The 13,836-nt window shown below is 37.9% G+C and overlaps 1 protein-coding gene across 3 annotated transcripts in view; it reads right to left on the reverse strand.

The window, feature by feature from the left end:
• Positions 1-389: 389 nt before the first annotated feature.
• SATB2 (SATB homeobox 2) overlaps positions 390-13,836 on the reverse strand; it is a 191,459-nt gene continuing 178,012 nt past the window's right edge. For all 3 annotated transcript variants that reach the window (XM_041737694.1, XM_041737693.1, XM_041737695.1), the window contains one exon: positions 390-3,577. In XM_041737694.1, the coding sequence (XP_041593628.1) occupies positions 3,116-3,577 (462 nt within the window). In that variant the 3' untranslated portion in view covers positions 390-3,115. The remainder of the gene's footprint in view (positions 3,578-13,836) is intronic.

Raw genomic sequence — 13,836 nt, forward strand, 5'->3', positions numbered from 1 at the left:
CCATGGACATATGTGCTCCAAAAGTTTCCTGACACGCAGTCATTTGTGGGTTTTTAATTATAAACAGAAAATATTCACTAGAAAAATAAAGAAGCAAGCCCATAAATATATCTTTATACATTTGAGTTTTGTTTGTATACGACAAAACGTTTGGCTCAATGGCTCTCCCCGTTGCCAGCTCCAGAATGTGAGCATGCGTGCGTTTATAAACACACAGAGATGTACATACATTCACATGTACCATTAACTCCATGCATCGTGCAGGATTCAAACATCTGTAATTGCGGGTGCCGCCGCCTAATTTCTCAAAGAAGGGAGCAGATTTTTCTGACACCAGGTCTCACTCCACATGAAAAATTAAAACGGAAAGAAGGCAATGCCCAGTAAAATACTTGACAAACGAAGTCATATTTATTGAATGCGTTTTATTTTAACAACCAAAAAATTCTAACAGCCTAACAATGCACATAAGTTAAAAATTAATTATCACTTAGTGATAACAAAGATAGTTGATTTACATGGAAAAAAGAACATTTACAATATGTTAATCCTTATTCACATTGTTGATACCGCAATAAAACACAATTTGTTTTTTCATTTCACAAAAAAAAAAAAAAAAAGGCGGGAAATTGTGCTTTGTCAAGAGGCACTACAAGAGAAAGTTTCTTCTTCCAAATAGATATTATATGACAGATATTGAATAAATAGACATATATGCATTGTAATTCGCAAAGATCTGGCAAGACCACAGGCTAAAATGCCCACAGATTCACTTAGAATCACTGCAAACTTGGCAGTGAAATTAAAAAATAAAAGGCAAGACTTAGCATTGAAAAATACCTAATAAATTTTTGGTTGAAGTGTAAAAGATACCAAATGCGGATGCCATCGATAGATGAACCACCTTGTAAGAGCTTGGCAAAAATCAGTTTCCATTACATGTACAGAGTGACCTTCAGCAACAGTGTAAGAAGACAATTTGGAAAGAGTAACTCGGAGATCAGGAAGCAGCAAGCGTGGACTTTCGGATTAAAGCTGCAGCATACTACAGAAGCAGAAGGACGGGCTCAGGGCCTAACTGCAAACCACCATCCTTTTGCAAAGGTATGTGACGCTCGTGTCAAGAGAATTTTTTCAACATCGTTATTTGAAAAAGTACAGGAAAATGTCCCTTTAAAAACTCCAGAGGTTACTGAGCAGCTAGATTAGCTTGTATTGCAACATGTCTTCTCCCTGTATATTGTAAGTTCTGAGTTAATATCTACACATAGAGGTTTTTTTTTTTAACTCCTACCTTTTATACCTTTCAAATATATAAATAGTATTAACAGTTATATTACAATGTTTGTGTAGTAAACAGAAAATAACTTTCAAAGTGATATTGCATGAGGTCTTTGACAAGGTTGCATGAGAGCACAACTCCAAAAAAATCCAACCATGTGGGACTGTTTGATGGCCACGCCGAGGCATGGATTAGGTCCTGAAGGTGAGGTCACCTCTTGCAATTACTGTAAGTAAGAAGTGGGAAGTAATGCTACTGGTGCTTCTGATAGGAAGCTACAGGAGGTTTGGAGAGCTATAGTAGATTGCAGCTTTAATGCTCACTCCACTAAACAGCCAGTCGGCATTAGTTCTGCTTTACGTAAGGTAATTGCTCTGTAGGTAACTGAGAAGATGTTTCCATTTATGACGAGTAGGTGATTCCACTGAAATCGCTTCGCTTACTCTATTGCCTGGAGCTGCGCAATGATTCAAAATCAGATTCTTGTTCAGGCTGCCATACCAGGGAAGGGATGAGGCATGGGAGGGCAGGGACCACAGACATTTGGTTAGGTGGATGGAATGTGTACGAAGAAGAGGAAGCCCCAAGTGAAACAGAAATAAGAAACATCTTTTGGGAGACGGAAGGATGGAGATTTATTCGACAGGGAACCCCTTTAACTGGGCAGCAACTTCTTTTCTAAACTTAACATTACATTGAACTATTTTCTATTAAAAAAAAAAAAAAGAAAAGAAAGAAAGAAAAAAGAGAAAACAGCAACAACAAACAACTTTTAAATGAGCAGGCTTATTAATTGTAAGGTTTGAAGCCACAAACAGTAAGTAAGTTTCACAATAAAATGTGGCTCATACTATGAATTCCGTACGTCCAACATCAAAATGTCATTTTATCAAGACTGCACTTAAAGGACAAGTTTTCTCTGTACTGAATTACAGTTTTATTCATTTGGAATTCCACGGAAATGCATCTGTTCACTACAGGAATGACAAGTTGAATAACGGAACATATCGAGTCATTTTTAAGTGTGCATTGTGTCTTAAGAGCAATTTGACTTGTATCATTTTAAGGTGCCCTGATTTTTTTTCCACTTTACTTTCTTCTTTCTTTTTGGCAGTGTTGATTTATTTTGTTAAATACATACCTCAAAAATTACCCATCAAGCTGCCAGATAGGAAGCCATAGAATTAAAAAAAAAAAAAAATCAGGGACAAACACAGAAAATAAATAGGAATTCAAAAATAGTCACCCCACCCTGAGAGCAGGCCGCAGTTTATCAAAAAGCCAAAGCGACTCACTGTGAAGTGGTTTTTTTCTTTTTTTTTAATACATAAACAAGTCTCTTCTTTAAGAACTCATTTCACAGTCTATTCTTTCGGATTGTAAAGTTCTCTGTCCCATGCAATTTAATATATATATGTAAATATATAGATATATACATATACATATACACACACACTTGTAGCTTCCTTCATTTATTTCGTAGATCTTTTCATCCTGGAACTTGCCTGATGTCTCTTCCGTAAGTGCAAGGATAATGAAGGCAGAGTCTCCTGTGATTATAATTACTATGATCCAGTCAATTGTAAAAGTGTAACACTTTTAGTGTCTTTGCCAAGGCGATGTCTGATTCGGAAATACTGAACTTATTCAGTCTATAGGTGTATCCTGTGCAACAAAGAAATGTCAAAAAACGTAAGAAAAACAAAACAGACCAAAAAAAAAAAAAAAAAAGACCAAAATAAAATAAAATAAAGTAAAAAAAAAAAGTTTTTAAAGAAATTAAAACAGAAAATCCTTGGACCGATGTATTGCTTTGCCTGGTAGGAGTTCACATTATCTCTGGTCAATCTCAGCAGGCGCGGCCTTGCTTTTTTCCGCATTTTCCTCCTCGGCCTCCACTTTGTACATCTCCTCAGAGCCTTCCTCGCTGTCGTTCTCCTCGGACTCCGTCAGCAGCTCCTCGTCCTTATACTCGGCCACGTCCACCGCGGAGCCCAGGTGTTCCTTGAGCTTCCCATGATGCTTCACATGATACCGCTGGTTCTGGAAGAACTTGATGATGGTGTGTTTGGGGAGATCCAGCTGAGCAGAAAGCGTGTGGATAGCTTCCTGATCGGGATACAGGCCCACATCATGAATAAAGCTTTGGAGGATCCCCAGGGCTTCCAGGGAGATCTTTGTGCGAGACCGGGGCTTTTTGGCACAACTGTCTTCAGTTGGAGGAGGTGGGGGAGGAGCTTCTTCTCTGGGAGGGGAACTCTCCTTGGCTGGCTGAGACTGCTGTCTATGAAGGACCTGATAATTAAAAAAAAAGAAAAAAAATTTAACATTTGACTCAGGATTTCACCTTTCAAAAGCCATCATTCCTCCGAAGTGTTGTCTATCTATCTACCTTTGGAGTACTGCTGTAGCCATTTGTAAATCTGGGTCTTTCTGCAAACTGAAAAGAATTTCTGGAGATTTAGAATCTCATATAGAACAAGGGGGTGATAATAGTAAAGTCTGCTAACATTTATATTCCGAGGCACAAAGAAGTAAAGTCCTTTGTTGCCCAAGGTCATTTGCACTCAAACAATCTGGCTCCAGAGCCTTCCCTGCTGTCAACCAGCATGAGATGCCACCTCTCTAAAGCCGAATGGCAAAGAAATTGGACTCAGTGAGAAGAAACCGCAGGTTCTACAGTCAGACCTCATGGGTTCAAGTTCAGACTCTTCTACTTAGTTGGGTGACCCTGTACAAGTCAGTAACAGCTTTTAGCCTCCATTTCATTATCTATAAAAGAAGGATCAGACACTGACTTCCTACAGATGTTGTAAGAATTAAGCAACATAATGTATGTAAAGAATCGTGCTTACCTTACATCAGAGGTTGACAAACTTTTTCAGTAAAGAGCCAGATAGTAAATATTGTAGGCTCTGCAGGGCCACACAGTCTCTGTCGAAATGACTCAACTCTACCTTTGTAGTGTGAAAGCAGCCTTAAGTACTACGTAAGCAAACGAGTGTGGCTGTGTACTAAGAACTCTTTATTTACAAAAACAGGTGGCAGATCAGATTTGGTCATGGGCCGTAGTCTGTCCCTCTCAAGCTAAGGGCAAACATTCGATACATGATAGTAATTATTATCATCAGCCTCATAATTACGCTTAAGAGTGTAATAGAGTTAGTACTGCAGCCAGAAATAGTTGGTATTTCGGCCAGAAAAATCAAGACTTCATAGAATTAGGAAGAACTTTTATTTTCTTTCAGCCCTGATAATGATCCTTAAGTAATGGTTTTAAAAATACAAAAACTTCCAAACTAATTGAAAGATATAACATCCTTCTTAAATGAGGAATTTTAAATGACTAATCTACAGTCACATAAATGGACTTCAATATCACTATAAACTATTAATACTCTGTTTTGCATACACTCCCTAATTTGTTTTTTAATCCTTAATTAAGATTTTCTAGTTGTTGTAATTAATTTACAATTTCTCCTTTATCTCTACATATTCCCCACTCGTTAAAAAATGAAAAAACAAAAATAAATGTCTAGTGTTTAAATTTCTAGACCCAAGATGGAGCTGCCCTTAGCTGTGGTGCTACATCAGCAGACTGAACTTCCATAGTGCATCCAGTCTGCCAATCCCCAAATGCCAAGCCAACTCTGGGCTCTACACTTATTTTCTGGTTCTTTGATCTTTCTAAATACAGTCAGATCTGCAACCCCAGACAATCATGCCCTGTTTGTGTTGCCATGTCTTACGATGTATAAAATTTGATCTTGCCCAAAATCCCACAGAGAGGGTGCTCCACTGTTTGTGAGGTACCACAGTTCCCCAACTCCTGGATTGTTTTCCCTGAATAAAGGAAAACTATATTGTTTTGGTTGTGTCATTCGACACTAGTTAGGCAAGCTTATTCTTGATCTTCATAACTGCTTCTTCAATATCATCTCTCTGCATGAAATAATTTCCCATTTTAACATTTATTTATGAACCTCTTCAACGTGACCCAAAAAAGCAAGCTATACAGAGGAGACTGCCATAGAAACTTGCTCCTCCCTGTTCCCATCATAGGCCTGTGTGACATGGACTTCATGGCAAGGGGGGAGGATCGCTGGATCCTGCAGAGGAGCCTCTGCCACTACTCACACCTTACAAAAACCAGCAGCAATATTACGACAATTAAAAGGCTGCTGTGATGGTCCACAGTAAAAAGCGTTATGTCAGCTCCAAAGACAAAGACCACATTCCCTATACTCAGATCAGTGCCTGACTTTCTGGATCCTCCCAAAGCTTTTAAGAATAGTGAGTTCACATATTAAAAAACATACATTTCTCTTTTACCATTCCCTCCTATTTCATGCAGTCTCTTTCATGTTAGAGCAACAAATTAAACATTTTCCAGAGTCCAGGGGGAAATCAATGCAATCAGTGCAGAAGAAAATAGGTCTAGTTATCTTAAAGAATCCATGGTACCACCATCCTCACTACCATTACTACCATTACCACACACTACCCATATGACCCATTTTCTTTTCTTGGCTATGAAATATCAACATCAAAGCAAGCATTTAAGAAAAAAGAATCCACCATCTAGAGTCCACTCCCAGGGACCATCTGATGAAAAAACAATTTCTTACCAATGTGAAAATGTCAGTCTTTTAGATGGAATTTACTAAATATTAGCGCACATGCAATTGTTACCTGAGCAAGGTAACAAGCTGAAGAGGATGAAACTATTCAAAACAATAATTGGCAATCACATCACAATCAAAATAATAATCAAAAGATAATCAAATGCAAATAAGAATATCCATCATAATAAGCTGACGGCTGGTGGCAGAAAGAAATCTAAAATGCAGGACCATAAAACGGTGGCACTAAAGGTCCATATAATGTTGACCAATTAAAATGAATGTTCTTGGCATTTTCTTTACTACTTTCAACTAAGAGTAAATTCATGTGGTCTGCTGTGGTAAGCTGGCATCAGCAAAAAATTGAGAGCTCTGTTACTTCAACATCCTAATTATAGCCGGAAGGGAATGTAGATCTGCGCTGCGGGCCCGTTCAGGGCGCTTTGACGGCAGAAGAGATTTGCTCTGAGGTCGTCGTCTGGGCAGCCTGACCATTGTAATAAATGAGCCACTGTGGCAACAGGTGAGAATTTTGCTTTTTGGTGAGAAAGAGAGGGACAGAGCGAGACACTGACATTATATATGAAATATGTACGCAAAGAATACACACTCAAGCACGAGTACCTCCTATTAGAGCAATTGCGTTAATTGGAAAACAAAAGAGAATTAAAATGCCCCATTTTCTAAATTATGCTTGCCTTCTGTAGTAAAAGTCAGCATAATGGTTCCATTTAGTTAAATAATTAGATTGGTTCTTTAGGGGTTTTCCATTTTGCACTGGTTAGATTTAAAGAGATTTTCCAAAACTATACTTTGAAGTTACTATAATCTTTCTGCATGATAGGGTTTGTTCTTCTCCTAGGTCCAACCAGATGGCTGACTTGGCCCCTCTTGCACAGACTCTGGCAGTGCTGACACATGCCAACAGGGAAGCCCCCCGTCACCCGGCAGGGGCAGGGCGAGGACAGGAAGAGCTGCCGCTTGCCGGACGCTGGGCCAGGCAGCGCTGACAGCTCCACACGAATGAGCCTACTTAGTCCTCATGGTTGCTCAGGAAGGTACTATTTGGATCAAGAATAGCCTGGAAATAGGCACTGCCTCGGGAAAGCCCTTTACATTGGAGATTATTAAACAAGGAGCAGGGGCAGCCCCGGCGGCTCAGCAGTTTAGCGCCGCCTTCAGCCCAGGCCTGATCCTGGAGGCCCGGGATCGAGTCCCACGTCGGGCTCCCTGCATGGAGCCTGCTTCTCCCTCTGCCTGTGTCTCTGCTTCTCTTGTCTCTAATAAATCAATAAAATCTTAAAAAAAAAAAAAAAAAAAAAATCAATAAAATCTTTAAAAAAATAAATAAACAAATAGGGAGCTGTTTCAGTGGGAGAAAGTAGGTCTTCCAAGGGACAACGGTAATGTTACTGCCCGTCACTGGAGAACAGATGTTTCTCAGAGAAGTAACAGCAAATGAAATATCCTACAAAGAGAAATGTTTATTTCTGGTCAGACAGTGCTCTATATGGTGAGTTGGGTGGCGTGACAATATCTCCAGGAAGAAGGTTAGGTGACATTTTGAGCATCTCAGAGCAGGTAAGGAGAGCGCAGTCAAAATAGAGAATGACCAAAGGAGCAGCTCTAAAGTGCAACGGCCTTCCAAGGTACCAAAGGGCCTGCCTGAGGTTTCTCAGCCACACGGCCACAGTGGCTGCGATTCCCTTCCAACCACAATATGCAAAAGACCTGAGACAAAAAGACTCCCCAAGTTCTGTCCAAGGATCTGCGTTCTCCCCCAAATGTTCTAATTACTCCAGGCAGAAAGTTTATTGTCTCTAGACAATTTTTAGAAAGAAAAAACAATGAAACCACTACATAGATTTCCTCACAACCAATTGTGCATTGGCTTAGTATCATGATAATTAAGGAATTCTTAATGTCTCCCAGTGCTCCCTTCCAGCTGAACAAAAGTAGAGCCTAAGATGCTTACGGGTGGTCTTTTGGAGACAGAGCAGGGCGATCAATACAACCTGGTCTTAAGATCTTCCCATCTAGATGGCAGGAACTTTTCTTCATTTTCTTACATCTTAAGTAAATAACGTCAATTCTTCTAGCCTCGTCTTCATAGGATAGGGTTCTGAATTCCCACTTAACTGAACTTTAGTTTTCCTGTTTGAATTTCTCAGAGATGCTCAAAATTCCTTGTTGGTTAAGTAGATGAATCAAATAAAATATCAGGTAGTAACAAATATTATAAGCAAAAGAAAATTGAGAAATGCAAAAGGAGAACTGGGGTTTAGATGCAGTCACTCAAGGAAGGCTCCTGAAGGAGGCAGCACTTGAGCAGAGGTCTGAAGGAAGTGAGGAACAAGCCATGAAGAAGAGCATTCCAGGCAAAGGAAACAGCAAGCAAAAACATAGTAGGGAGGAATATATTTGGTATATTTCAAGAACATCAAGGCAGGCAGCATGTTAGAGCTGCACCACCCAGGACAGCAGCCACTAGCTACATGTGGCTATTTAAAGGGGTTTTTCTAATTTTTTTTTTAAGATTTTATTTATTTATTTATTTATTTATTTATTTATTTATTTATTTATGAGAGAGAGAGAGAGAGAGAGAGAGAGAGAGAGCATGAGCTGGGGGAAAGGCAGATAGAGAGGGAGAAGCAGACTCCTGCTAAGCAGGGAGTCTGATGAAAGGCTCAATCCCAAGACCCCGGGATCATCACTTGAGGCAAATGCAGAGGCTTAGCTGGCTGAGCCACCCAGGTGCTATTTACAGTTTGTTAGATTAATTAAAACTAGAAACAAAACTTAGTTCCTCAGTTATATTAGTCACATTTCACATGCTTGATTATCACATTGTGCAATACCATACGGGGCAGTGCACTTCCACCATCACAGAAAGTAGTGTTGAACAGCTCTATGCTCAAGAGAAATGACAACTGTGAGGTTGCCAAAGCCAGAGTATGTTGGGCCCTGGCATTCGAGTATCAATGTGATGAAAAGCCCTCACAGTGGGACTGCACTCATAATCTGATTTAGCCAGAAATATAGGAGGGCTTGAAACTGCCACTATTAGTAGAGAAAAGAGAGATGTTCATATAGTCACATACTCAATAAGAAAAACTCAGTTCCTAGTACATCACTGGACTTTAAACAGAGTATCCCAAATGGCAACACTATCATAACAACAACCAGAAGAATGCACTGGTATTTCTATCCTCAAGAGAACAGTTAATTTACATTTAACTGATGGCTGCCTTCTTTATCAGAGGTGCTTTTATCATGTCTGGAAGGAATTATGATGAAGACAACCACAGCTTAAGAGAGTAAATAAATAAATAAATAAATAAAGTGTTGGTTTATCAAATACTTATGGGGTGTCTATCATAATTGAACCTATTAATTTACAAAACTTTCTAATATGTAGTCCTATCTCTAACAATTAAATGTTGATGAATAAGTTATGGATAGGATATAAACAAATAGAAAGTTAAAAGTCTAATAATAAATTCCTTATTGCTGAAATCTCTTTGGGCTGAAATATGATATACACGTATATAAATGGACATAAAGATAGTGATGAAGAAATAGAAGTTGTAAATACATTCAAAAGAGACATCAACTTCAAAATAAAACCCCAAACTTCCTTGCCCAGTGACAAAGCACAACCATGATACCGGCACATGTTGTTTCTCTGCCTTCAAAACTGAAAATTTTGAAAACACAAGGACAAAATGGTACCATGACAAAAGTCGACTAAGAGAGATAAAGCAGCTCTTCTTAAACCTCTCAGTGTTCAAATAGATTTTGAAGGCCTCAATGAAAACCAGCTGGGAGCCATGTGTAAAATATAATGGTTTTTGCCTGCAGGGAAGGAAGTGAGATCTTGAATGATTAAGTTCAGGAAAGTATATAATTCACTGTATCATTATGGGGTGAACTGGATTACTTATAATAAGCCAAGACTTTGTGGTCTTTCTTACATAGACAAAATGAGAAATTATTAGAAAGGTGACTGTAGAGGGTGGCTGATTCAGTGTGGGAATAGGTTAAAACAAAAGTTTCCCAGGTGGATGCTTGCGCATCTCTGTGACAAGCCTTACCCTGAGGGCCAAGCTTCATCCAGAACTTCAGGTCCTAAATGGTAATGCTCATTAGTAGGAGATGAGAACATGGACAAGATGACTTTTGTCTATATTTATTTTGTGTTAATACCAAAATTATTTTTATTTAATTTATCTCACCTATAACAACAGAATGTAAAATAGTTGATCCCCAAAAGGAAAGCATTCTTCCACTAAAAGTCCTGAGAAAATATATTTAACAGGCAATGAGAACAATTGTTTCGAACAGTTGGAAAGCCCCTGTGCATAACTTGATTAGAATTTGTTAAATAAATAAATGAGTGAATGGTGCTGTTTAAAATCTACGTAAAGTATCATGTAACTGAGATATTTGTCTTAAGTTTCAACAATCTAGCTCTACCCCCCTAATATTCCCTTTTCCCCCAAATCAGCACTTAAGACAATTAATTTTGGCTCAAAATTCACTGGGAAGAACTTAGTATTAATGATTGCTAACTAATATAAATATTAATGTAACCATTATATATCTATCTCACTTATTGGACTGTGAGCTACATATTGGCACACCATATGTCTGGCGCACAGTAAGTGGTCAGTATGTCTTTGTTCTCCTGTACTGGATTAATTCCATATTCTTTCTTCTTTATTTTCAGACCAGTTATTATTCTTGTTTTGCATAACTTATTTTTTTCTTATTATTCCATTTTAGCAAAACTATGTTTAAGAAGTAAGTAAACTGCCACTCATTATAAGAATTCCTATCTAGTGGGTATCTGAAAGCAAATATGACACATATTTTAATTATTTCTTATTTAAAAAAAAAAACAAAAAACTGCAGGGCATTGTATGACCTGTATACTGGCATGGTATATAAACTGTGAAGAGGAGTTTTGGGGTCACAGAGTTTTGGCTTTGAATCCAATCCTTACCCTGAAAAGCACATGGGCTTGCTAGTCTTGCAATTCTGAGCAAGTCACTTTCTCTGAGCCACGGTGCTTGTTAATCTATAAAATCTTCCTTCTAGTGTTAGGGGGATTCACTGAGATAATGCAAGCTAAGTACTTAGAGTTCTTGGCATAAGCAAGACTTCCGTAAGTAATAACTACTATGAAAAAAATGAGAGGAGGACTTAAACAGTAGTATAATGCCTCGTGTATTTTTCCTATCGATTATGCTTATTATAAAAATTAGCAACAAATTCAGAGATCTGTTTGTCCTTTTCACTCCAAAGATCTACAGATCTACAAATGGGCATGTCCACCAGGAGTTTCCCTATCCCTTTCACTCATATACTACACACATCTTTGTTTTTTAACATGGCACCTCACGCATGGAAGTTGCCTTTTAAAGCATCTGTCACATGGAATTATATCTCATAGCCATAGACCCGTTCAAGGTGACACCTTCTATTTGCACAGCCTGGGGATTCTTTTAGGAACACATACTTCATCAGTTCTCAAAATGTGGTCCAGGGACCCCTGGGGAAATCCTGATTCCCTGTCAAGAAGCCTAGAATATCAAAACTATCTCTGTGGCAAAACTAAGACATTATTTGCCTTTTTGGCCATGCTGAAATTTATACCAGTGGTACAAAAGCAATGGTGGGAAAACTGCTAGCCTGTGAAAATAAATTAAGTCAATGGCATCAAACTGCGCTGGTAGATGTATTCTTCACTACCACGTGCACACCATAAAAATTCCATTTTCATTTAAGAATGTCCTTGATGATGCAGTAATATATTGTTAATTATAATAAACTCAACCCTTGAGTATATCCTCTTTTTAAAAGTCTGTGAGGAAATGGGAAGTACACAGAAAGGACTTGTATAGAATACTGTAGGAGGATGGCTGTCATGAGAAAGACTGCTTGTGTGAGATTTGTGAGCTGTTCTAGCTGCCTTCGTCACGGAATAGCATTTTTACTTGAAAGAACAACTAACAGACAAAATACAGTTACTCAGACTTGGGTATCTGACAGACATTTTCTTAAAAATGAAGTGAGCCTACCACTTCAAAGAAAATAATCTGACAGTATTTCTGCCAATGATAAAATTTGACCTTTCAAGCAAAAATTAAAATTTTGGAAAACATGTAATTAGCTCCCTAGTAGACCCTCCTAATGATATTGGTGGTAATTTAACCAAAAATTTTAAATATGTTATACAATGGGGGAGGGGGCGGTGCCTGGGTGACTTAGAGGGTTGAATGTCCAACTCTTGATTTCAGCTCAGGTCATGATCTCAGGGTCCTGGGATCAAGCTCCATGTCAGGCTCTGTGCTCAGCACAGAGTTTGCTCGAGATTCTCTCTCTTCCTCTCCCTGTACCCCTCCCTCCACTCATAGTCTCTCCTTTTCAAATAAATAAATCTTTTAAATCAATCAGTCAGTCAGTCATACAATGAAATGTGTTAGCATTTGGAAGATCTGCATCACTCAGTTAATTGATATTTTCCAAATGACCAATGCATGATATTACAAAATTATGTATAGGTAAAAGATCCATTCAAAGTACAAGGCCGAGCAATGAATTATAAAATATGTAAGTATGAAGGTTTATCAATGTCTTTAGATCGCACTTTGCAACTAACTTTTACGAAACTACCATTTGCAAGGTTTTCCTGTAGTAACAAAGAAAAATATCACAATGACCTGGAAAGGCTATTAAATTACTCCTCCCTTTTCCAATCCCTTGTCTGTGTGAGGCTTGATTTTCTTTTACTGCAACCAAAGCCACATATTGTATTAGATTAAATGCAGAAGCGATTATGAGAATCCAGTTGTCTTCCATTAAGCCAGACATTTAAAATATTTGCAATATATATATATATATATATAAACAATGGTAGTCTTCTCATTTTTTTGTTTTGGAAATACAGTTATTTTTCATAAAAATGTACCATTACATATATGCACATATATTATTTACAATTATTTTTTAAATTAATAAATATTTAAAACTATCTCAGAATTAATTTCTAATGTGTCAAATATTGATAGATATATTATTACTGGAGTCCTCAATAGTAAAGAGAGAAAGAGGACCGTGAGACTAAAACGTCTGAAAACTCTACTACATGAATCACACTCAACATATAGCCCTGTCTTTCTCCTAATGAAAACAAAACATTTAATATAAAATGCAGAATGTCCCCTTCAGTCAAAAAAATCCTTACCTGTACCAAGTCACCAAGGAAGGTCCTGGAGAATAAATAAGTGTAAGAGAAATTACACATGCATTATGATCTGTCTCTTGACTTTATCGCTACAAGACATTTTGGAAGGCAAAACATTCTCCTAGATATACAACTCAGCACTATTTCTAACTTTGAACGATGTTACTTGAGTTGACTCTTATGGTTGTAATTTCACATCCTAACACTATTATAAGACTTATTAAAAACCATGGTTTAGTTTTGTTGTTTTGGATTATACAGTATCCTAAGGTCAAAACTCAGGAAATCTGTTATTAAACACACACACACACACACACACACACACACACACACAAAACACAAGTATCCATGAAGTGATGACAAATTACAGACTACAGGTGTTAGATTACATTTTGACTCCAGGCAGGTTTAATATAAGTTGGTCTCCTTTTACAATTGCTCTTAGCACATACAGCTCTAGGAAAGGGATTTAAAAGAAAAAAAAAGAGAGAGAGAAAATAAGAAAAAAAAAAAAAAGAGTGGTGCTCAATAAAAGAAGAGCATGTCAGGAGAAATCAATACAAACAAGCAAAATGGTAGGAAGTCTGACATGGAAATATGTGTTCAATTTCATCCAGCCTTAGTCTGAGTTTCCTTTAATATTGTAACCAAGATGGTATTGGAACATCGTGTATGTTTTTAAT

Source organism: Vulpes lagopus, chromosome 22 (assembly GCF_018345385.1).
Source record: "Vulpes lagopus strain Blue_001 chromosome 22, ASM1834538v1, whole genome shotgun sequence".
In the NCBI taxonomy this organism is placed as follows: Eukaryota; Metazoa; Chordata; class Mammalia; order Carnivora; family Canidae; genus Vulpes; species Vulpes lagopus.